This window comes from Prinia subflava, chromosome 10 (assembly GCF_021018805.1).
Source record: "Prinia subflava isolate CZ2003 ecotype Zambia chromosome 10, Cam_Psub_1.2, whole genome shotgun sequence".
Taxonomy (NCBI): domain Eukaryota; kingdom Metazoa; phylum Chordata; class Aves; order Passeriformes; family Cisticolidae; genus Prinia; species Prinia subflava.
This window is the reverse complement of record NC_086256.1, coordinates 20,573,242-20,596,190: the sequence shown is the minus strand read 5'-3', so window position 1 is coordinate 20,596,190 and position 22,949 is coordinate 20,573,242. Positions and strand designations below refer to the sequence as shown.

Here is a 22,949-nt window from a genome sequence, read left to right as displayed (position 1 = left end):
TTTTATTGAGGGGCTGTTACACATGTGCATCACTAACATCAGACAAAGAAATCTTTCAACCAACAAGGGTTACAGAGCAACGTTCACTAAAGCACAGGTCGGAGAGGATTTGGGGACTGAAGCAGGCCAATATGGCAGCTTTTACAGATTTCCTTAACCCACAATGCACTGACAGCAAAGAATGCCTTGGCTCGGTCAGTCCACGCACCGGCGGAGCTACAGCAGCGCACCAGAGAGGGGCAGCGAATGTGGAGGGAGTTCCCTTCCCGTCCCGGGGGCTCTCAGAGCCGGCTCAGTCCTGCAGCAGCGCCGCTCCATCGGCAGAACGGCGGCTGCCGCCCCGGCTCCGCGGCGAGCGGCCTCCATCCGTACTGAGGGCTATGGCTTGGCTCAGTTCGGCCCTCCCGCTGTGGACGCGGGTGTCTCTACTCTTGCTGGGCTTGCGGTGGCGGGCGCCCGGGTCGTGCCCCGTTCCCCGCGGCCCGCTGCCGAGCGCAGTCCGGTGCGAGGCCTCAGCAGAGCCCCGCGGAGGCCAGCAGGGCGGGCAGCAGCAGCAGCGGCGCCGCGGGCAGCGGCGGGGCGGGCCCCGCGGCGCGGCCGCAGCCGCCCGGCTCCCGCTCGCAGCGCAGCTTCTCGCACAGGATGCCCGTGAAGGCCGGCGGGCACTGGCAGCGCACGTTGTTGATGCAGGTGCCGCCGTTCTGGCAGTGCAGGAGCTCATTGTCGCACACGTTGGCTGCAAGACAGCGGGGAAGGGCGGACAGAACAGAGAATAAATGTAAAGTTCGGCCACAGGTGATTTAGAAACGCACTAAGACCAGAACTGAAGCTCCACCTCCCTCCTCTTCCAGAGACAAATGAAAAGGGGCTGTGCTTTTTCAAATACTAGTGGGTTGTTTTTTTTTTCCCCTTAAGGCTGTATTCTCGGAATACCATCCAATTCACTTAACACCACCGACTATGGTATTGATTAATTTTATATGAAGGAGTATTTAATAATGAAATAATAAGAATATTAATACATGGCTTGTGCTAATGTCTGCATCGTTATAGTTAGTGCTGAACTGGAACTGTGGGTGCTGTGTGTTATTTGAAAGGGGCAATGTATCTAGAGCTTTGGAAAGCATGAACAGTGGTTAAAAATGCAACATGGCTTTGCTGAAGTAAAAAGATCTGCATGAGAGGACAAGGTTTTATAATCAAGAACTGCAATGTATTAATGATCTGAAGAAATTATGCAAAAAAGGCAAGCACAGGCAGGAAATTCAGCATGCTGTTGGATGGGGATTATATGGTACAGACATCTGGAAATAAAAGATAATGTTATTTCCGTTATAGATCAAGTATTTCATCCTAATTAGATTTGCTACTTTGGTACATGGCATTTTAAAGCTATCTTAGACATTGCAGCCTGATAGTAACTTCAGGAATGAGATTTGACAAGGGAGTTAAGAGAAAATAATGCAGGCAAAACTTTTAGACCTGCATAATATTATAGTATTAGAGAAGCTGACAGCTTTACTTTGTATTGCTTAATATCAATTCAAATATTACATGGGTGAAAATGCAGAGGTACGAGCAATGCACTAATCAAATGTGTCAATCTGTGTTCATTTCAGATGGTATCACTAGTATGATGTGTTGGGTTACAGCTCTGCCTTCCACAGAGAGGCAATTTCAGTAAAGGACTTGTACCTATGATCTAGGTAGGAGGTAATAGTAACATTTTTAACTTAGAGAATTAGGGAAAAGATTATTTGGTTAAGAAGCAGAATCAGTCATCATATGATGTTTATGTATACCTTAGCCTAAAAATACCCTAAATAATTCAGAATAGATAAAGTATTGCTAATTTTATCCTGAACATTACTGTTTATTGCTACAAAGAAGTACAGTTTTGCAAATGTTAATTTACCTTTTTTTTTAAAAGCAGTCCAAACATCAAGAGAACTACAAGTGAAATAGTCCAGATTCTTAAGTGGTATAGTTCTACATAAATCTGTACAATTTTGTGCACCTCTAACCTCACTGGTAATCTTTTCTGTTCTGGCTTGCTTGCAGAAAATCTATTTTCTCACCCTAGAAGGTCTCCAACTTTCTGATGTTCTGCATCCAAGTGGGTCCAATAATGTAATATGTTGGAAACTTGTAGATGCAATTAAGAGGGACCAGTAAATCATTACTTTTTAAGTGATTCCTTTGGGAATCAAGGGTTTTTACTAAGAGCTATGGATTTAATATTGTTGTCCAGTTTCTGAATTGCAATGGAAAAATTTAATAGTAAGGTACAACACCACTTTTTGTTGATTCTATGTCTGAATTTTAATGTTCTACACGTACATTAGAAAAAAATGTGTAAGAAACAGTAGGTCACCACCAAATAAATGTGATGAGATTAACAACCCAGAAAATACCATGGTAGCAGGCAGAAAAAATTAACTGCATTTTAAAAATCAATATTTGCATTACATCTCTTATAACTGAGGCTATGTACCTTTGAAGTTGACTTTATTATTCAGATTGTATATATTTAGTCAGCTCAATATGCAAAATTAAGGTACTTTATCTGATGATACAGCTACTGGATCTGCACGTTCTGGACTTCTCATTGCTGGGATGCTTCCTACAGTTCAGGCAGTGCAAATTGTGAAATATCTGCCCCATCAATACAGACCCTTGTTTGCCTTGACAAACTCAGTGGGAGTCAACAGTTCATCAAGTACCACTTCTTAAACAGCAGAGGTGATATTTCACTTCACATTTTGCCTGGAATAATTAATCCAAATTTTCTCAAGTATTAAGTAAACCACATTTTTAAAAACGTATTATGAAACAGATATCTCTCCTATTTTCAAATTTCTTTTGCAGCCTGTAGCCTGCTATTTGAAGAGGCCCCTAGCCCAGACCTGGTCTGTAGTTATGGGTGGCTGGGGATGGGGCTGGAGAGATGTTTTGCTCCATGCTGGCTGTTCTGCCTGATGCACTCATGCAGACTGCTACCAAATGCCTCTAAACACTGCCATCTACAAAATTACAGATACAATGTTAGAGATGTTGAGTTAGAAATCTTTCACATGTGCTTAAAGTTTTTGAAATATGCTTAAAGAAGGGATGGATCAAAAGCTTCATCTTTATTCTTATAATGCTTTTAAATGTTTGCCCCCAGGAAAGCAGATAGATTCTGTTTTTCTTAGCAAAATACCCTATATATGAAAATTCTGGAATTGTTGATCTTGTATTGCCACAGCTTTCCTAATGTTGTGCTTGTGTCTCTCTCTCTTGCACACAGACATGTATGCACATATATGTATTGTGTAGATAGCAATTGTGAGCTGGAAGTTAAATGAAACAAAATTCTGGAAATGTTATGAAATGTCATTACTTTTTGCCAATTTTGTTTTAATTTTATTCTGACCAACTCTAATACCGTTTTCACCTTTTTGAAAATATGGTCAGGTTTACTTCCAAAACTTTAATATTGACTAATATATTGGAATGGCATCAGGTACCAAGTTCTGACCAAAGACTGAAACATGGAGAAGTGACACAAGTAAAGCACCTAATTCTGAATTCATCAAATTGAAGACGGTTAAGACCTGAACTAGCTGTGAGTTTGCTGGCAGATCTTCCTTTATTAGAAGCCAGGACATCAAACTGGTCACTTAAAAGCCAAAACAGGTATCTCATTTGTTTTGGAGAGCTTTGCAGGCCTTTTAGAGGGATATTTCTGAGCACAGTCTCCAGATCTGTGCTACTGCATGAAGTGAAATATTTAAAGTAAACTGAAGGAAATTGTTTTAAAGTTATTCTCATAATTCATCAATTTGCAATCCAACTGTGGTCCAATTAGAGGATCCTTAAAACATTTCACAAAGGAGACAGAAAAGATGGCATAACATGCCTTGCCATATATCACAAACTATTCTTGATCTTTAGTTGCAATGTTAATAAATTTGGGAATGGAATAAAAAAGGAAAGCAAGGGAAAAATACGCATCTTTGAGCTGGCTCAAGGGGTAGTCTTAGCCTGTCATAGATGTCCTAGTGTTTCATAGAATTTGTATAAGGTATTAAATGAAGAATTATGAGTAACACAGCTGTTTGACAAATGACTACTTTCCTCTTAAATGTTCAAATCTGAATAATACATGAAAATTCCTGAGTCTCTCCAAAACTCAACTTCAATATCTTTGCAGCTTCTTGAAAGAAAAGAATTGGACAGCTCTGGCTGATTTTATTTCTGAAGCAGCACCAGAGACAGAGAAGCAGAAATGCAGGCATTGCTCTCTCCAGTCTGGAGGGGCACCTCAGGCACAGCCCTGTGATCTTGGCTTAAGGACCTTGTGGTTGCTGTGTCTGGGCAGCTGCACAGCACATGCCCAGAGCTTTAAGTCTGCCCAGACAGAAAACCAAGATGCTACTGAACTTAAATCCAGTTTCTTCTACACTCCTGTCTTTCCCAAAGGCTGTACATAAAGGGAGAAATGAAATTTGTACCTTTCTTTATGCTACCTTAATTTCTGTACAGCTTGCCTACAGTGGCATCTTATTCAGATGGGGTATTGACACAGTTTTTGAGCTGGGATAGACGACGTTCTCTTTCTGCATCAAATTCTGGATTTATGATGAAATTGTCTTTGTGGGAACAACATAAAGATCATCAGCAATAAAGTTGCAGAAAGAATTTTTTTTTATTAGAGGTCCTTGCTTCCTTTCTTGAATTCTGAAGACCTAAATTTCAAACAATGTTTTCTACGTTTGGTTCTATCTCTTTTTCTTCAGTGTGCACCTTCTGTGGCATCATTTGTTACAGCCTTCTCTCTCCCTCTCTCTCTTTTTAAAACCACCCTTTCACTTTCCTGCTTTTTGTCTCCCAGGTCACGAGTGTCACAGTCCCTGGACAGGTTGGTGGGTTGACAGCTCTGAATATATTACACAACATATTTGCCTTTTCTGAAGCACTGATGCTTTGCCCCAACTTCTGCTGCAGTGACTTTTCCATACTATTTGTCAGTGGTTTTTGTGACTGGCACCCCTGAATTTTTGGCCTTGGATTCCATCCATTGTTCATAATTTTGATAGCCCACAGGTCTCATGGCTGAAGAAATTATTCTTGGCTGTTTTTTTCTCTAATGAATTTGTTTCATTGTTACTTCTTATTTAGTAAAGAATATTACTTGAACTCAGGAAAGAGGAAGATTTCAGCACACATGCTACCAGAATATTCTGTCTGTGCATAAATGAGTAAAAACTCAGCACAGTGAAAGCCATGATTTCAGTAATGATGTTTTGTAGGTAGCTCCAACATTTGCAGTGGCTGTCTGCATGTAGACACTGAGCAGCACATTGAAACACCATGAAAAAACTGGGAGGTTTCATCTCGCTGCATAAATAGGTTCAGTAAATCCAGGCCAAGCACAAGTGATTTCTTGTCAAATGCAGAATTAGTTCCTGTGAAAACTATGAGGAGCCTGTAACTAGCATGCATTATTCTCTAAAACTTGTGATCATTTAATCAATAAATGGTGAAAACAATCTCAGAATATAAAAGAAATTGCACTGAGTGAAGCTTGTGTGTATGCCTAATAAGAATGTGGCATCTACACATATATATATACCAAGAAAGCCTCTGCAGTTGTGACAGTATTAGCAATATTTTCCCCACAATTTGTCAAATAGGCAGAAATGGAATTAGGGAATGCAAAAGACTTAGTCTCATTTGAATGCAAAGGTGTGAAATTCTTTCCAGTTGTATCCAGTTGCATATTCCAGTTGAACATAAGTGACCACATCAAAATATTTCAAATTGCCAGAGTCAGCAATGAATATCTTCATCATTTGGAAAAAAATCCTAAAAATACAATATATACTTGCTGTGTGTTGAAGATCTCTATGTGGAACTCCACTGACTCATGGGTGTCAGGTAAGAGGATATAAGGGCATGGGAAAAACAGAAATAGTCAGGCTTCTCCTGAAGGTTACAGCACAGCACATGACAAAACTTCAAGTTTTAATAGCTTAAGTATTGTACCCCTTTGAATAACCAGTGAGTTATTAGTGATTGAAGGCTTTGTCACTGAGATTTCTTCCCCTGCCTGTCTGCCAATTAGAAGTACTCATTTTACTTGTTTCATTCTAATTTTTTAGAATTTAATTTATTGTTACCATATACACTATTGCCAAATGGCTTTAAAATTTTTTGCTACCATGAATATTTGTCAGTGTTGATCAGACTTCTTCAGTGCTTTGAATCCACAAACATACCTGATATGAAAAACAGCTACTGCTCTTATAAATGAGATATTCATAATAATTCCTTTGTTTGGAAGTGACACTAATTCAACATTTGCTGTAGTAGTAAAACTATCTTAGGATACTGCCAAATCAAGACAAGGCAGATGCTTTGATAGCATGAAAATGAAACTGGTTTGCACTTATCTACCGAAGCACATTCTTAAGTTAAGACAAAATAAATCACTGCAGACAACTACAAGCCTAAAGCATATCTCACTGTGTCAAAATTATGGTCACAAAATGACAAACATTAATACAAAGATTTCTGGTGCAAAGTTGAAACAATGTTGTGATTAACTATATTGTCAGCAATACAAGGAAATAAACATTGACCAAGTGAGAGAAGTTTCTAAAGGCAGACATCTCCATCTTGACTTGTCTTAGAAATGCCTGTTAGAAGCACAGTTGAAATGACACTTGCTTTTTTATCAGAGCTGTTTTATTAAGTTATCAGAGAGTAAATGAATAGGGGAGTAATGGAGATACTGCATTCACTGAAAATTTCCAGTAGAATTTTTAGATTGTTGTAATTTCTTGTAATTTCATGTAATTTCTGTTCTGTCTGCACAACCTGCAAAAAGCCAAACCGGTTCTAATCAAATTGCAAGCAAAGTCTTCAGAGTTTCCACAAGGTGATGTAGCTATCACTCAGAGTTCTGCCCAGCACACAGCCAGAGAATGGATGGTGATTCCTCTCTCCTGCAAACAGGCAGCAATTTATCCAAGCTTCCACATGGGGAAGCTTAGCTGATTATGTCTCACCACTGAAAGTACAAAATCCTGTACAGAATATGTGGGGTTTTTTTAACCAAGGTATGAGGCTAGCAGAGGTAGAAAGCTACTGTTTTTCACAGGTTGTGTCTGTGCTTTCTCATTTTTCATCTCTATTCTTAATCTAAAATCTTAGGAAGTAATTAATAAAAAATAATGAGAAGAAATACATCTAACCTGTTAAAAGGACATGAGGGAGAACTGAATTTTGGAATCGATACTCTTACATGATAGCCATAGTAGCTTTGGTAGAAACTATACAAGATTGTGTATTAAAATGGATGAAAACAAATCCAGATGTAGTTATCTAAGAATTATAGTTGAACTAATACCTTTCAGTCTTCTCTGGTTTCAGGAAATGAATGATTTAACCTTTCAGTTTTCTGATTTTGGTGGTTCCAATTTTATACTTCTACAAAAGAGGACGATTCCCAAAGTGGGGGGAAGAAATATTTCCCTGTTCTTTTTATTGCTTTGCTTATGAAGGAGCACCACTGAATTGGTATGACCCTGATCATACTTTAGGGTAATCTCAGGAGAGCAATAAACTACATATCAGCTTTAGTTGCTCAAAAGGGACTACATGCCCCTATCATTCATATTCCACTTACAAAGCTGTAAGCTGCAGTGCCATTATTTCTCTCTGCCTGGAGAAAAATGAACATTCTTACATGATCTGTCTTCTCTTTCCTTAACTAGGAAAAGAAGCAGTTATAACTACAGAGTTGTTGGGTTTTTTCTATTGCCAACAGCAAGGTCAGGGTTTAGATGTAACCACTATCAATAAAAACTGGTTAAGCACAAAAAGTGCTCAGATGCAAAAGATGAAGCCATCAAGAGGCCCTGTGAGTGACTGGGGGCTGGGATTTGGTTCCCTGACTACGAGCAGCTACTGCCTCAGCTGTGCCAGAAGGCATTTCAGACATACAGGGAGCTGGCAGGGGTGTGCAGGAGCTTTGGGAGGTTTGGCTGGGGACAGTGCTGGCAGCCTGGCAGGGCTCCTGGGCCCTGATGTGCTGGTAGCTCTGCCTCCTGCAGCCTCTCCATCTGAGGCATCGCCTGTGCCTGGCCCCGGGGCTGCCACTGAGCTGCTCTGCTCCCCTGGCCTGGGGACTGTGCTGGGAAACTCTGTCCTGCTGTCCCTCCCCTCTCGTGTCCTGCTGTCCCTCCCCTCTCGTGTCCTGCTGTCCCTCCCCTCTCGTGTCCTGCTGCTGGCCCGATGGCACTCTGCGGAACGCCCGGCTGCTCCTGCTCCTGGGACATCTGTGTCAAAGGGCTGCCAGGGTCACCTTGCCTGCACAGTCCCATTTTCTGCTTCGTGTGCAGCAGCATTTTCTTGGGATTCCCAAGAACCGTGAAACAGACCTGCAGCAAGTATTGCTCTTGCAGAGCACGAAACCACAGGAGAAAGTCTGGAAAGCAAACCAAAGCAGGATCATGCAAAGGTCAGCAATTCAAATACATGATTATGAATTATATAAAAGGTTGAATGGTCCTGCATCCTTGGCTGCTAAGGTGTTTGATTTGGGATAACGTTATGGACACAAAAGAACGCAAAGAATTTGTCTTTGTTTACAGAGAAGATAGTTTCTCTTTTGGCTATTCTTCCCACTGAACTGTACACTGTAGACTTTCAAAATCCATGAAATAGTCCCAAACACTTGTTACTTTATTTGGCAGCAAAACTAAACAAGATAATCACAACTGAAATGTGATTCAGTTGATGATTTTTAGGATTAGAATTATTCTAATAAGTATTTTCATAAATTTTTTTAGGGAAGAGGTAAAAGAGAGTGACAGAATGGATTCTTGATGGCTTCTATTAATAATCACTGTTATTATAAAGTTATTTGTGATCTCAAATAATTTGTAAGTTGCAAAGTTTCTTGTCACTACCTCGGCTGAAAGCCAATTGCACTGGTAAAAAACCTACTGGAAATATTGCCAACTTCTAAAGTACATAAACCACCATTTCTAAGGGGAACACCAACAATCTTCAATTGCACTGTAGTAAATATCAAAGGTATTAAAGTGGGATGAGTATGTAACTAAATGGAAGTGTAACTTATCAGCCCTTTTACAGTGACCACAAGGAAAGGTAAAGCCAAGTTTGTATTTACATGTCATTATGTATTCCTTTGGTGTGCATTGTCAAAAGAAAGGTTTAAGATATCAGGACAATGTTCTCCTGCAGGAGACCAAAACATCAGTATGCAAAGTTAATGGTGTAGAATCTCTCAGATGAACATTCAGAATTTATGGGAACATTGGTTACAATGCAAAGGCAAAGGTAAACCATTTGCATAATTCCTACAACATGTATGAAGTGAGGGATGGGGTTTTTTGTTCAAGTAACAATGCTGGCAATCAGGAGATCTTTCTGAATCTACATTGATTTATTGAGTGTGGATGAAATGCTGCAGAGTGCTTTTGCTGAGCCAGCTTCAGAATGGGGATAAAAACACTTCCCTATAGATGTCAAAGCTATTCAGAGTAAAACTTCTTATTGCTAGTGAACAATGGGGAAGTTGATGCCGAGAAAAGTCCAACGAGTTGCCTGTGCAAACAAAAGGAGGGGATGATGCAGGTTCTGTGGATTCCTGCTCTATTTACTACATTGCATTGCTGATTAGATAAATGCAATAGCAGAGTTGATTACTGTTTCCAGGGGAGTTTGCTGACAGTCAGCTTTAAAAGGTTTCTAAACTATGAAGTGTAAAAAAGGACTATGCAATCTCGTCCAATTGTCGTATGTGATTGCATAAGATTATTAAATACTGACAATCTCAAATACCAATGTTGTGTATCGTTATCTCCTAATCTCACCTACTAGAACTTCAGCTGCTTCATATTCATACATACGCAACACAGTAAAGATTTGCAAATTTTTAAATCCACTCTGCTTCACCTGACCTATAAAAATATGACCTGTTATTGTCTATTTTTGCATTACAGTAAAATTAAAAAATGAATTCAACAGGCAGATTCTTATATCCTAATTCCTGTCCGAGATATACCCGATGATAACACCCTCTCTTGTGAGAGGGATTTGAATTGGTGCAATGCTTTGCTTTCCCACTCTTCATCAGAATACCAATAAGAGGATTCAAACAGCTGGCATGTGGCATTCTGCAAAAATAAGAACTAATAAATTAATGTATCAAATAATTAAAGCTATTAGTTGCTTCATGCTAGTTTTCATAAACGATATTTATTGCTACACACAGGCTTGTTTTGGATTATCACTGTGCATTTATCTTCATGACAGAGCAACCATTAGATGGGAAACCCCAGATAACAGATGCTCTCTTCCAACCACTTCCTTCCTTCTTCAGGCTCACCAGTTTTTCTGCAGTGTTTTACCCAGGTGTAACCAATGTCATATTCTTAGCCAGTGGTTTTTTTACCTGAAAACATTTAAAAACCTGACTTGTCACACAATTCAACAAAAAATGTCTGAAAGATGTTCATTATTACCAACCAATAGAGCTGAAGCAGGCACACAGGCAACCTACAGATTTTTCACAATGTTGATAATGCAGGCTACCACTAGTAAGTTGTTGCAGCAGTAGCAGAATTATATTAATCTTGTTTAATCAACTTTATAAAGTTTTGCTACAATGTAGAAGAAGATCTGAATAAACATAGACCTGTCTTAGAGAGTACACAGTATGGTTTGTTCAGGATAATGTCTGAGAAGTTCTTTCTATCAACATAACTAAAGATAATATCTCTAACCATGGATGTTGATATTGCTTACTATGACAAAGTGTTAAGATAATTCAGGATATTAAAAAGACCAGAGTTAAAATATTCTCATGAGTAAGAGCTGTTTCCCTGTGAGCTTTATATGGTTTTGGCATTACTTTTGACATGCTGATCAACGTGCTTATATTTCTATCTATCATTTGTGATGCACAAATGTGTTAAAATTTAATTATTAAAAAAGACTGAAATAACCTGGGATCCTTCAGGAACAGGTAACTGCCAAATGCAATTTCACATCAAAGTACTTTCCCTATTTTCTTTAAAATTATTTTCTCCAATTTTTAGTTTGTCAAGTCATACTAGAGTTGAAAAATACCAGGGATATCTCCATTAATTGTGATCAAATAAATTACTCCAGATAGTGTGTTAGATATTTCTAAAGATATATTCTATCAATAGCTTTAAATTTAATGGTGGAGAGAAGTAGTTGTGTTTAAAAGTCTTCCACTTGCACTTAAGACTGAGAAACCAAGACCTTGGTCATTTTCTCTTGCTCCTCAGAGGCTGTGTGTACAGCAATGTCACAAACCTCTGGTTTGGAAAAGGAAGGTCACACAAGAAATGCTCAATTTTTATGAAACTGTGCTTTTAGAATGTACTTTTAAAACGTAATGTCTGACTGCATTTATTTTAGAACTCTCAGTGAAAAAGGAGACAATTTTCTGCACAACAGAACTGAGTTGGCAATTAATCTGTATTTCCTGGCAAGTTTATCTCATTGGGTCCAGTGCTGCCATCTGCCCCAGAGAACCCTCTAGATTACCTAATATGAACTCCCACAACTCCTATCACATTTGTCCTTCTCTTGCAGGAGATGGCAATGGAAATCTGACTGATCAGATCCCAGCTCTTTGAGAACTCTGCATTCCTTGACATCCACTTCTGTGGCAGGAGGGGATTTGCAGCCCGCCTGTGCTGCTGGCTGCATGTGCTGCTGGAGGGCAAGGAAAGGCTGTCGTTCCAGGTAGGATGGATTTTTGTAGGCCTGGAGCCTTGTGAGGGACAAACACTGGGGGTGAAGAGCAGGGGAGCCTCCCCCTGCTCCATGGAGCCCCAAGGCAAGCAGGGCTGGCAAGCACAGCACAGTGCCTGCTCAGGTTTCACAGCCCCAGAGTGAAGTGAGGGCATGAGAGGAGTGTGAAAGGCAAAGGGTTTCTGCTGTGAGACAGCATTTCTGAAGTGGTAACATGGCAGATCTGAGTGGGATGCTGGTGTTCTGAAGACTGCCAGAAAGCTGCAGAATGAGTAGCTGTTTAGCTAAAACAGCAGGAGGAGTGCTAAAGGGAAGTAGCTGGAACTGGAACAGAGGGGTTTGGGCTAAAGCCAGGGTGGGTGGGAGTAGGTGAGGGAGGTGCTCAACACATCTCAGCTGGCTCAGTGTTTTGTATTTGCAAAACACTCGGGGTCCTTCTAATGGTGCAGCGCAGCGTGGGCTGCAGCATCATCACTAAGCTGTCATGTTCCCACTGAATAAAAGATATAACTGGAGTACACTTCTCTAAGCGTCATTGCACTTTGTTTAAAACCAGTAATGCTTTAGCATGAACTAGCAAAGCTCTCAGGTCATTGCAGAAGAATTATTGCAGTATATGGCTTTATTTTGACAAGGGGTGTAAATCTTGACCCAAATTTTCATACCTTTGCAGAAGTTATGCAGTGTACATGCCACCTTTCATATTTCTCCCCAGTTGTGTATCAAAGGACACGTGTGTGAATGTAATTGGAAGCATTTCAAAGCATCCAGCTCAATTTTTGAGATGTTTATGTTGCAGTGAGCTGTTGTAATCTGTCTCTAAGATATGTGGAATAGGATGCTCTTTCTGAGAGCAGAAGCCTCCTTGCAGAGAGCTGTGCTCTGCTGCATAATGTCAACTGATTTAAGGAAGCTATGCTTGCCCTCAATATGAATTTCCTTGCACTAACAGCCCCAGTTTAAATCTCATTGTGGGATTCTCCTGTTCCTGAAATCAGTAGGAAGTAGGTTAGGTTTTTGAATTTTGTGAGAGTAACTTGTCCTCCTTGGATGCTAGTCACTGCTTATTACCTCATGATCAAAATGCAGCTTCAGCTCTTTAAAGGAACAGCTACATGTGATGAAACTCTCTATATACTCCTTGGAAATGAAATTCTAAATTCTTCAAAGTAAGAGTCCTATTTCAGGGATCCTTTGGCTTAAAAAGGAAGTTGAATTCCCATTTAAAGTCTGTGTACCATTCAGAGCTCAGTGGTGCAGGGTCTCATTAACAGAACACCCTGCTGAACTGTCTGCCATGGGCTGCTATTTCTGTGCTGAGGACACTGGAGTTTGTTCCTCCTGCACTTGTCAGAGTATTTGGGGAATGGGTAGTGCATGTGGGGAACAAACCTGGGAGCTCTTCATTTTAGCCCCTGTGTGCCCCTCATCTGTAGCTGCTAGGGGCTGCTTCTTACGGCTCACTTAAACACCTATTAAAGGGAGAATTCCTCCTCCAAAGAAACTGTGGCTGAACTCCTTATAACCTAGAAGTTTTGAAGGGCAAGAATAGATCCTTGGGTCTATTGGAAAAGGTTTCAAATTTAGGCAGGAAATAGAGTAAGAACAGGGACTAGTGTTGAATACTGGCTCCATGAGCTGGAGCAATGTTTTGGGTTATCTACAGAGAGATTTGTAAATCTGGAAAATACATATAAATGTCTAAAAAGGTGAAGGATTTGGAAAACTCAGTTTCCATTCAGTCTCTAGAAAAGAAATAAAGTGGGTAAATTGATCTACAGACAAGTGCAAGTCAAAATATTGGCTCCAGATTCAGCCAGTGGCATCAGTGCAGTTATTACTACACTGCTTTCCATGTCCATCTGAACAAACAGACAGAAAAGTCATTGGCAAGAAAAAAGAAAAAAAAAAAAACCAAGCAAACATATAAAGAAGTACTGTCCAAGATGTAGTTATAAAAATACAACATAATTTTGAGTATAATACTTTAATCATCATGAACCTCAGCTGCCTAGTGTCATCAGTGATGTTAATGAATACAGTACCTTTAATATTTCAAGTTGATTTCAGGCATAAGTAAGTAGTCTTCTATAGAAGTTAATTATCAACAACTGAATTGTGATCAAACTCTTCTCCCTCCTCTGTAACATCTTTAAACTTCCAGCACTGTTACTTCTCACCTGATGAGTACAGGCAACAATTTTATTAACAATTTAATTATTCTCTTTAGAAGCCAAGGTAATTATATGGAGCTTGGCTTCTACCAAAAGTATTTTTTAATGATTTTACCACTGCCTGTAGTCCAACATGAGAGAAGAACAGACCATAATCAACAAAACCATATCTCAAAATTGTGCAGACTTAGGAGAAATCAAAAGAGCAATACTGTTAATGTTTTACTGCACATCATGGTACTTTTGTATGGGCTATGAGTCCCCTCTAAATTTATACTGATGGGATCCTGTAAAGCTCTATTCACCTTCACAGTGAGTTTCTGCTATAAAAGGTAGTAGTCAAAGATCTGACAAAAAGCCAGACTGACATTTATGAGATCAAGCTTTTGTTCCTGATTTTATCATAACCGTGTTCCCTGTCAAAATCTTTCCTTGCATGCTTAACCTGAAGAGGGATTTGAAACAGCTGGAAAGGCTGGTCCATGTCTCAGGTGTAGGGATCTGGGAGAGGATGATCATGCAGACACTTTATTAGAGAGAAATGCAAGGAAAGGCTAAAGGCAGAATGTCTGCAGGTGGTTTGGTGAGCTGGTTGTATTTGAGATGCAGAGTAAAGTGAGTATCCAAAGGGGAAAAAAAAAGGCAACTATTTAAAAGGATTTTTATAAAAATTACATCATTAGCAGCAGATTAAAAAACTTTTTAAGAAAATACTTTTACAGAGGGTAAAGAAAAATGATGCATGATGAAATGAAGGAAAAAAGGAAAGAGTACAACGTTCTCACAAATGAGCTGTAGGAACAGGTTAAAGTGCCAAGGTAGGCCAGAAATTATTATGCAATTTAGTAAAGTCATAAAAATTAGCCATTAATTTTTTTTCTAAACATAGGAAAGCCAGACCTTCTAGAAAGGCTGTAGGGCAAATAAATGCTTTGCAAGACATTATTAACTATGGAAGAGCTTTGGAGGTTACCAGACTGCTGCCTATGATGATGGGGGCATATTCTGGAGGTGTGTCTGAAAGTTTATACAAACCATTATTTAAAAATGGAAGTAGTCTGTTGCATCAGATCACCAGAAGCAAATATTTTTGGTCTGAGAATTTTTTAAAAAAAGGCAGAAACAAAATTTTCGCTGCTACATGTGATTTTTCTAGAAAATTTAATTTTTCTAACTGTCAGGATGGACTTAATTAACTACAAGAAAGGACTGATGTGACTTTATAGGGATTTTCAAGGACATGGAGAGGAACTGGCAAGTAGAACTTCTGCAGCAGGCAAGTTAATGGAAATTGTGATGAGGAACAGAATTAGCAGTTAGATGAGTGAACATGATGAGTATGAAAGAGAGAAATAATAATGCACAAACATAGTAAAAGATTTTTTTAAGGAATGGGGTAAGCTTATGGATGCAAAAGATCAGGTTGACAATGTATCTTGCTCTAAAAAAGTATTTTCCAAGATTCCTCAGTAAGAATATTTTTTTAAAATTTTTTTTCTTTATGGAATAATCATAGCTTGAATAATAAGAAACAGGCTAAGAATAGATGCCAGGAACTACTAATCAGTCTTATGAGGACTTACACATGTAGAATTCTGCAAGAAAAGTGAGTGGAGCATGGTGTAATAAATTTGCTTAGACTACAAAGCTATTGTGGCTATAAAGACCTTCAAAAGAATTTCTAAGGTGTGGGTGACAGAAATTAAGTGTTCACGAGTAATGTATCCCTACAGATACTTGGCTTTACCATTTAGAAAAGGCACCTTAAGAGTAGTTCAGGATATTTTATTGAAAATGTTGACTTAATGCTCTTTATCAGTCAGAAAGGCAAATAGATTATTGAATTTTTCAAGACAGGAAAAAGAGTGCAGTGGAAACACCACAATGTCACTATATAGCTTCACGATGTGCCCATCTCTTGAACACTGCATGAAGTCCTGATATTGAAAAGATATATATGTATTTATGTAGTAGTACCATAAAAGGTAGAATGAAAAGCTGTCACAGCTATAAGCAGGCCATATAAAAGGAGATATTAAAGAGATTATGTTTCTTCAATGTAAGAAAGAGAAGACGGATTGAAGGAAAATAAAATATACATCTGTAAAATCACAGATGTTGTGGAAAAGGTGAATTGGAAATGATTTATTCATTCATATATAATTATTATTGTTGTTGTTGTGAACTTGCGCCCAGAACATTTGGATAACAAAAGTATGAATGTCTCAAGAAGTTATTAGGCAAATTAATGGATGAAAGATTCACTGAGACCAATGAAATATGAAGATACTGATGAATTCTTTGGCTCAGAAAATCTGTAAGCTGCATCTTCCAGCAGCTGGACGCCTCTGCTGTCTGAAGCTCATCAAGCCTGCACTGTCACACAGAGGGCTGGCCCAACTCAGAACTGCTTTAGTTTCTACTGTGAGGTGTTCCGTGGTCTACAAGCATGCAAGCATGAAGACAAACACAGGACTCACAGGAGTAAAAGGTTTTGAGGACCAGCTCTAAAATGAGCCTGATAAAATGGTCAGAAAATAGGGTGAATGGGAAGAGGGAAATGTGAAAAGGGACTTCTGTTAAGTGTTTTAGTTAAGAGCTCAGATCTTGAGAGGCCTTGATTATATTCAGAAATTCTTTGCTGAAGTATTCAATTTATTGATACTAAAGAATAACTCCCTTAGTTTGACAAAATTTCCTTAAAACCTGAAATTTTTTAACCTCACTTCTACAGATTACTCATAAGAAACACTGTCATTTAATCAAGACATCCAAAATATTTTGAACAAGTATGTCAAATAATAGTAGTATGTAAGAAAAGTCTTGAATCCATTAGCTGTTCGATCCTCCAATACTCAGCTTCCGACATTAGAAAAGCTGATTACTTTAGGATTACATCCATTCAGCATGTTTAAATTCAGAGCAGAAACAAACCTTAAAATCACATGTGCTCTGTACCTAAAGTAACTCTGAAATCCATCAAAAGTGCAAGCTATTCTTTTAAATTTTAAGTTTACAAGTGGAAAAAATCATACTATACCTACTTCCATGGCATCCATTTATTCATGTGTAATTAAATTACATTTATGTGTAATTAAAAGGCTTTTTTTTTTTTTTTTTTCTTTTAATACCATTGGGGGAGCTTAACTTCTGTTAGTGGAGGCTGTCAGCACCTTGCAAGTTATAACCCATCAGCTCCTTCTGAAGGAAACTTTGGTTTCCATACTGCTGTGTTTGCACGTGTGTGAAGGAAATTAAAACAACAGCTACTGCGGCTTTGGTAATCAGCACGTGCTGGTGTCAGCAGTGCCAACAGTGCCAAGATAGGAAACCTTGGCAATCTTTATTTGCCTCAGGTCAGTAATTTTTATCTGCAGTTAAGTAGGATGGAGATTACTTTACTTACTCCTAAATGGTCCTTTTAGGGCCCCGTCATAAAAATGTCCCATCTGGGTGTGTCTGTGCTGCTATTGATCTCTTTATTCTGTCCTCATAAAAAGGCAGTGAGCAGGCAAATTACACAGAAGTTATGGTCACTGAGCAGGCTTAAAAGGAAAGCGTGACAGATTTTTCAGAGGAAAAAGAAGTCCTGCTCATCACTGTTCAAATGAACATTTAATAATTCATAACAACTGAGTTATAAGTTTCCCCTTCAATACGTTTCCAAATGTGAATAGATTAAATAGTAATTGCTATCAAGCTTTATGTTCTATTTCATGTACCTAATAAAAGTTTATCTAGTGGAGCTTACTTTGTATCTTTTTGATCTATTCCTAACTGACTGCAATATACTCTATTAAAATATTTATCATTGTGCTATCAAATATTAAGCATTTTAAAATCATCTGACTGAAGAAAACAAATAATGTTACTTGCTTAAGTTTTCATGATTTTCCTGGTATTTAGCTGTTCAGACTTCCCCCTTGATATAGCACTAAAAATACACTGTTTTGGAAATACACTCTGCTCACATCCATCACCACTCGCCAATTTGGCTCTGCATGCAGAATCCTAGTTCTGTTTGAAAAGTTATGATTCTGCTTCAGTATAAGGGAATATTAGAGAGTTGTTGGTTTTTCTATTAGGTTAGTGGATTTTCTATTAGGTTAGTGGATTTTTAAAACTATATTTTAGGAGAGTACAGAATGCTGGTGGGGTTTTTTTTGTTGTTGTTTGTTTGTTTTTTAAGGGTAACATTTTAAAGACGTTTCCCTAATTATCCACCTGCTCACCCATCTGAATTATGTGGCTTTGTCAGGTGGCAAGCTCCTAGAGCACAGAGTGATGTAGTGATGGGGAGAGGAGAACACTTCTGCCCCAGACATGGCACGGCTGCAGCCCAGCCCAGCATGACCAGGCTTCCATCCCTCCCCAGCTGAGCGGGTTATGCTCTCCCAGGGTGCTCCTGCTTGTTCAACCAGTGGATGATTCATATCACAGAACTAACATAGCAGAAAACTATTCTTTTTTGGTTGGTGTCTTGCTGAGTTAGATCTGAAATCATTCAGTGAAAGGTCAAACAAGTGCCTGAGAGATTGCTAGGGGTGTGGGACTAAATAGTGGGGAACTGGGAGAAGAGGGATTGCAGCACTTGCAATTAGAGCAGTTTGGACAGCCATGAAATAGCAGCTTTGAAGCTGACACTTGGGCAAGATCAAGAGGAAAACAACCTCTTTGCTCCAGTCCAATCCCTCACCTTGTTGGGGAAAAATTGTTCTGTTAAAGGTCATGTGTATAAATGTTGCTACTGAACCATTTCTTTTTGCTTTGGAGAAAGCAATTCCTGATCACCAGGTTATCAGAGTAAATCTCCTGAAGATCTGCAGTCTGTCAGGAGCCTGGTGCCTCTCAATAACATGGTAACTATGCTAACTAGTTTCTCACCTTTTCAGCCTCACTGTCTGCTTGATTTTATTTACCTGTTATTTTCTTTGGCTTCCCCACACACAGACATTACCTAATTCACAACCCCATCCTGTTCACAGGGGCCTTCCATCACAGAGACACCAAGACAACGTCCTTGAGCTTTCCCCAGTGCCCCTCTAGTCTAGTGCTTCTGCAGGTTCCTCCATTTCCACAATACCCCACACACTTTGTAGGCAGCAGTGCTAAAAGAAGATTAAGGTGTGGTCTCCAGCCTAGACATGCTACAGGAATTATGCACATCTGTATAACTCTGAGAGAGCATCTTATGTTTTCATCTCCTCTGTGCTCTTCATAGAGGAGAGGTGCCTCACTTAATAATTTCTGTTAATATACAGTGTTTGTGTTCTGACATGTTTACTCTGACTGAAATATCTTCTCCCCACAGAGGGATCAACCTTCCTTTTCTCCTTCAAATCTAGCATCTCATTAAAAAGTAATAACATTCCATGATATTCCTACTTTGGTCAACAACTTTTTATGTATCCCAGTATCTGTATGATTCTTCTGTGGGTTGTGTATTTTGGAAGGAATGCATTAATAAGCACATTTGCATTGTTCTTTCTCAAGTTTAAAAGACCCTGGTTTTAAAAGGATATCAGGATGGCATTACACCTGTAAGTCACCAGCGTGCTTCCCCTGAGGCAAGCAGAACGAGTGCTTTGCATCCTCTGAGGATCAGGTCTGATAATGCCATAATTTTGTTTGTATTCTTGCCTTGCTTTTCTTACATCTGTAAACCATCTGTAAACTTTGCTGTGAGGTGCAGCAGCTGGATTCTGGATTAATGTAAGGTGAATTATTCTGGATTTAAATTTGGAGCCATTTGAAGGAGAGTGTGTTCCTCTTACATCCAAACCCCTGTACACACACACAATTGCTTTAGTCTGCTTAACAATCATGTAAAACAGGTATTTTGAAAGCAGTATTTTGTGTATAGAGACCAGGGGGTAGATGACTGTTTTCTGAGGACCGCAATGCTCAGCCCCAGCAGTACTTTATCCTTTTCAATAAATTCTTTTTGTGTTTTACTTCCCTTCAGCTCCAGGTGTGGCACTGTACAACCTTGGCACCAAAGCACACCAGAACTGAAAGTACATGCAGCACCTGTGCAGAGGGGTGTCCCACTGTATCCTGACCAGCTAACAGCATTGAAACTCCTGTTGGTAAAAAGATACAAAGATAGATAGGTGGATCTTCTATGGCTCCCCACACAGGCAGTTGCAATGGTGAACTGGAAAGCAGGGCACCTTCATTCTGCATTTCTATTCTTTTTTTGTTTTGTCCCCAGGCACGAGTTCAATGTGTAAGTATTGAATACATCTGTGTACAAATGTGTAAAAGATCACTAACCTTTAGTGGGGAGACAATTGCAAATGTATTCAATCTGTCTAGAAAGAAGTGCAGGGTGGATTTTTTTGAAAAAAGATTTTTAAAAATTAGATAGTATATGTCTTTTCCTCTTTTCTTCCTGAACAGTAAACCCAATCTTCCAAAAGCAAATGTTAATATAAGTTCCAAGTTTACAATTTCAAGTTTGATTTTCTTTGGCAACTCAATCTGCATGATGATTTTGATCAAATGCCCCAGCTTCTAACATCTGTAACACGTGATAAAATCCACCCCAAAAAAGCTCGTATTTAAACAGTCATATAGTAAGTGAAATGGACACCGTGATGGAATATGAATTATCTGACAGGCTACAGAGTAATACAAGGTTAGTCTGGAAGACTGATACAAGCACTGAGTCCAGTTTGAGCATCATAGGTAAGAGTGCAATCCTTTCCCTGCTTCTATTTAAATGAACAAAAAGGGTAAAGTGAGATAGATTGCTCAGATTCGATATAAGGCATCTGGCTGAAATCTCATTTGCTAATTGTTTACGATTAGCACCATGGAACCAAAATGATTTAAAACACTGATTTGCTATGGGGTGCCAGCTACCATTGGTAACTCTCACTCACTCTAGGCCTTTGTGGTGCTGTGGGTTCAACGTGTTTACTTGGTCTGTGTAAGAAAGGAGATCGAGAATAATATTAGTCATTGAACCTTCCCTCACCTTTTCCCCCGTGAGGAACATGCCTAATGAAAATTCGAGCTGTGCTGCCAAACTGATATTGGCAAAAGAGTCACTTTTTCTTTGCCTGATTGGATAAATATGCAGCTGGTTTTGGAATCAACGCTCCTGTGAGTGAAATTAAAAGATGTTACTTTAAAATGCTGCTGGATGTATGCAATGGATTTTAGTCACCTGAAATGTCATGGCCAAGAAATACGGAAGATGCAAGACTGTGAGCACTACTTGTAGAAAATCAAGTGAATGCTCCTACTTAGTATTTTGGCTGTGTTTAAATGTTTTTGCCTTTTATTACAGGTTCCTTTTATCGAAACCCACTATGTTCAGTTCAAAACTGGCCCAAATCAACTGTAGTTGAAGGTTAAATTTTTTGCCAGGCTTGGAGCTTTTAGTTCTGTTTTAACATTCATTTTTAAAGGAAATCGTTCAGTTTCTACAAAATAGAAAAATCAAATATATACTATGCTATGTAATTTCTCATATTCCAGTTCTAAAAGGGTTTCAGGACCAAACAGTTCTGTTCTGAGCTCCTTCCCTGTGCTTTGATGTTGCTGGTGAGAATCCATTGTGGGATGTGGCAGGGAGGCCCCGCTGTGCCCAGCACGCTCCCAGCGCCGGCGGCCGCAGGGCTCTGGGGAGGGCTCGGCAGCCGCAGCCACAGCTATTGTGCCTCTTCTTCTGAGGGCAGCAAACCCTCCTGTACCAACCAGACCCCGCTGACCGCCACGTCTCTGCAGCACACACCCTGAATGCAAGAAGATAACAGCTGCTATCACAGGGCTTTTTATCTGGGAGGCAAAGTCTAAAATTGCATCTGACCTCGGTGTGCGCAGAGACGCCAAGCAAGGAACGCTCTGCCTGGATCCTCAGAGGGTTTAGATTAAATCACCAAGGGTGAGGTACCTAAATAAATAGTTCTGAGGATAATAGCTTCTGTGACTTCTACTTTGTGTGGTACAAAGTAGACTCCAAACTGTAATTTATCAAATGATATATTGCAGGCCTTAGAAAAACACAACTCGGCTTTTGTGTTGTTTTTTCCCTAATAGGTTTACTAATATATAAAACGATGACAATCCATTTACTTATAGAATCATACATGTAATTAAACTAGCTATGGTATAGATTTAAATTGTTTATTTGTAGGTCAAACTTCTGTTTGCCCTAGGTCAATGGTTTTTAGCAACAAAGCTCCATAAGAATAGAATTTCTTAATAATGCCAATAGCCTATGTATAACAAAAAACAAACAGGCACATGTTGGTCTGTTGATTGAGTGTGTGTATCCATCTTTGCACATCTGTGTTCCTGTACGGCACAGGCTTAGGGAAAAGCAGATCAAACCCACATGCTACGTGTCCAGACAATCTTTTTGAGCTTTGCCAAGGCAACAGAATGAGTTCTTATTTTTCTTGTATATTGGGGTCTGCTTGCTTGCCCGGTCATTTGTTTAGAATTCAATGGAAAAATAACAAAGCTAAAACTGACACAGTACAAAATTACATTAATTGGAATTCTGTTCCTCCATGATAAGACTTGAAATGAGATTTAAATCTGTGTGTGGTTGGCAAAACATGACAATTTGATGCCTGCTCCATAAAACTGAAAACCGCATCTAGTTGTTTTTCTTCTGAAATTGATCAGATAATTTGTTCAAACTTGGAGAATGTCTGACAGTTACACAATCAGACTGAGATTTGTTCAGAAAATTACAACATAGTGAGGGAAACTCAATTAGTTTTGTCAGCAAATATAAAGGCACTAGCTTGCATTTCCAGAAACTGTCCAAAGCTTTTACAAATACTCTTGATTCAGCTAAAATAAAGCTAATTATATGCTGGGCTCAAAAAACTCCTCATTAAAAGAACATGATTTGTCTTTTACTGTCCAAACCTGAAAAGATAGGAGATATTGAAATTAATAAGTAATTGCTTTGACAAACTGGTGTATATATATTACTGTAAAATTTGC

At 39.2% G+C, this 22,949-nt stretch overlaps 1 protein-coding gene across 3 annotated transcripts in view; it reads right to left on the bottom strand.

Annotated features, from left to right (window-relative positions):
• Nucleotides 1–376: 376 nt before the first annotated feature.
• The window catches only part of NTNG1 (netrin G1), a 150,106-nt gene continuing 127,533 nt past the window's right edge, over nucleotides 377–22,949 (bottom strand). For all 3 annotated transcript variants that reach the window (XM_063407644.1, XM_063407645.1, XM_063407643.1), the window contains one exon: nucleotides 377–736. In XM_063407644.1, coding sequence (XP_063263714.1) covers nucleotides 513–736 — 224 coding nt within the window. In that variant the 3' untranslated portion in view covers nucleotides 377–512. The remainder of the gene's footprint in view (nucleotides 737–22,949) is intronic.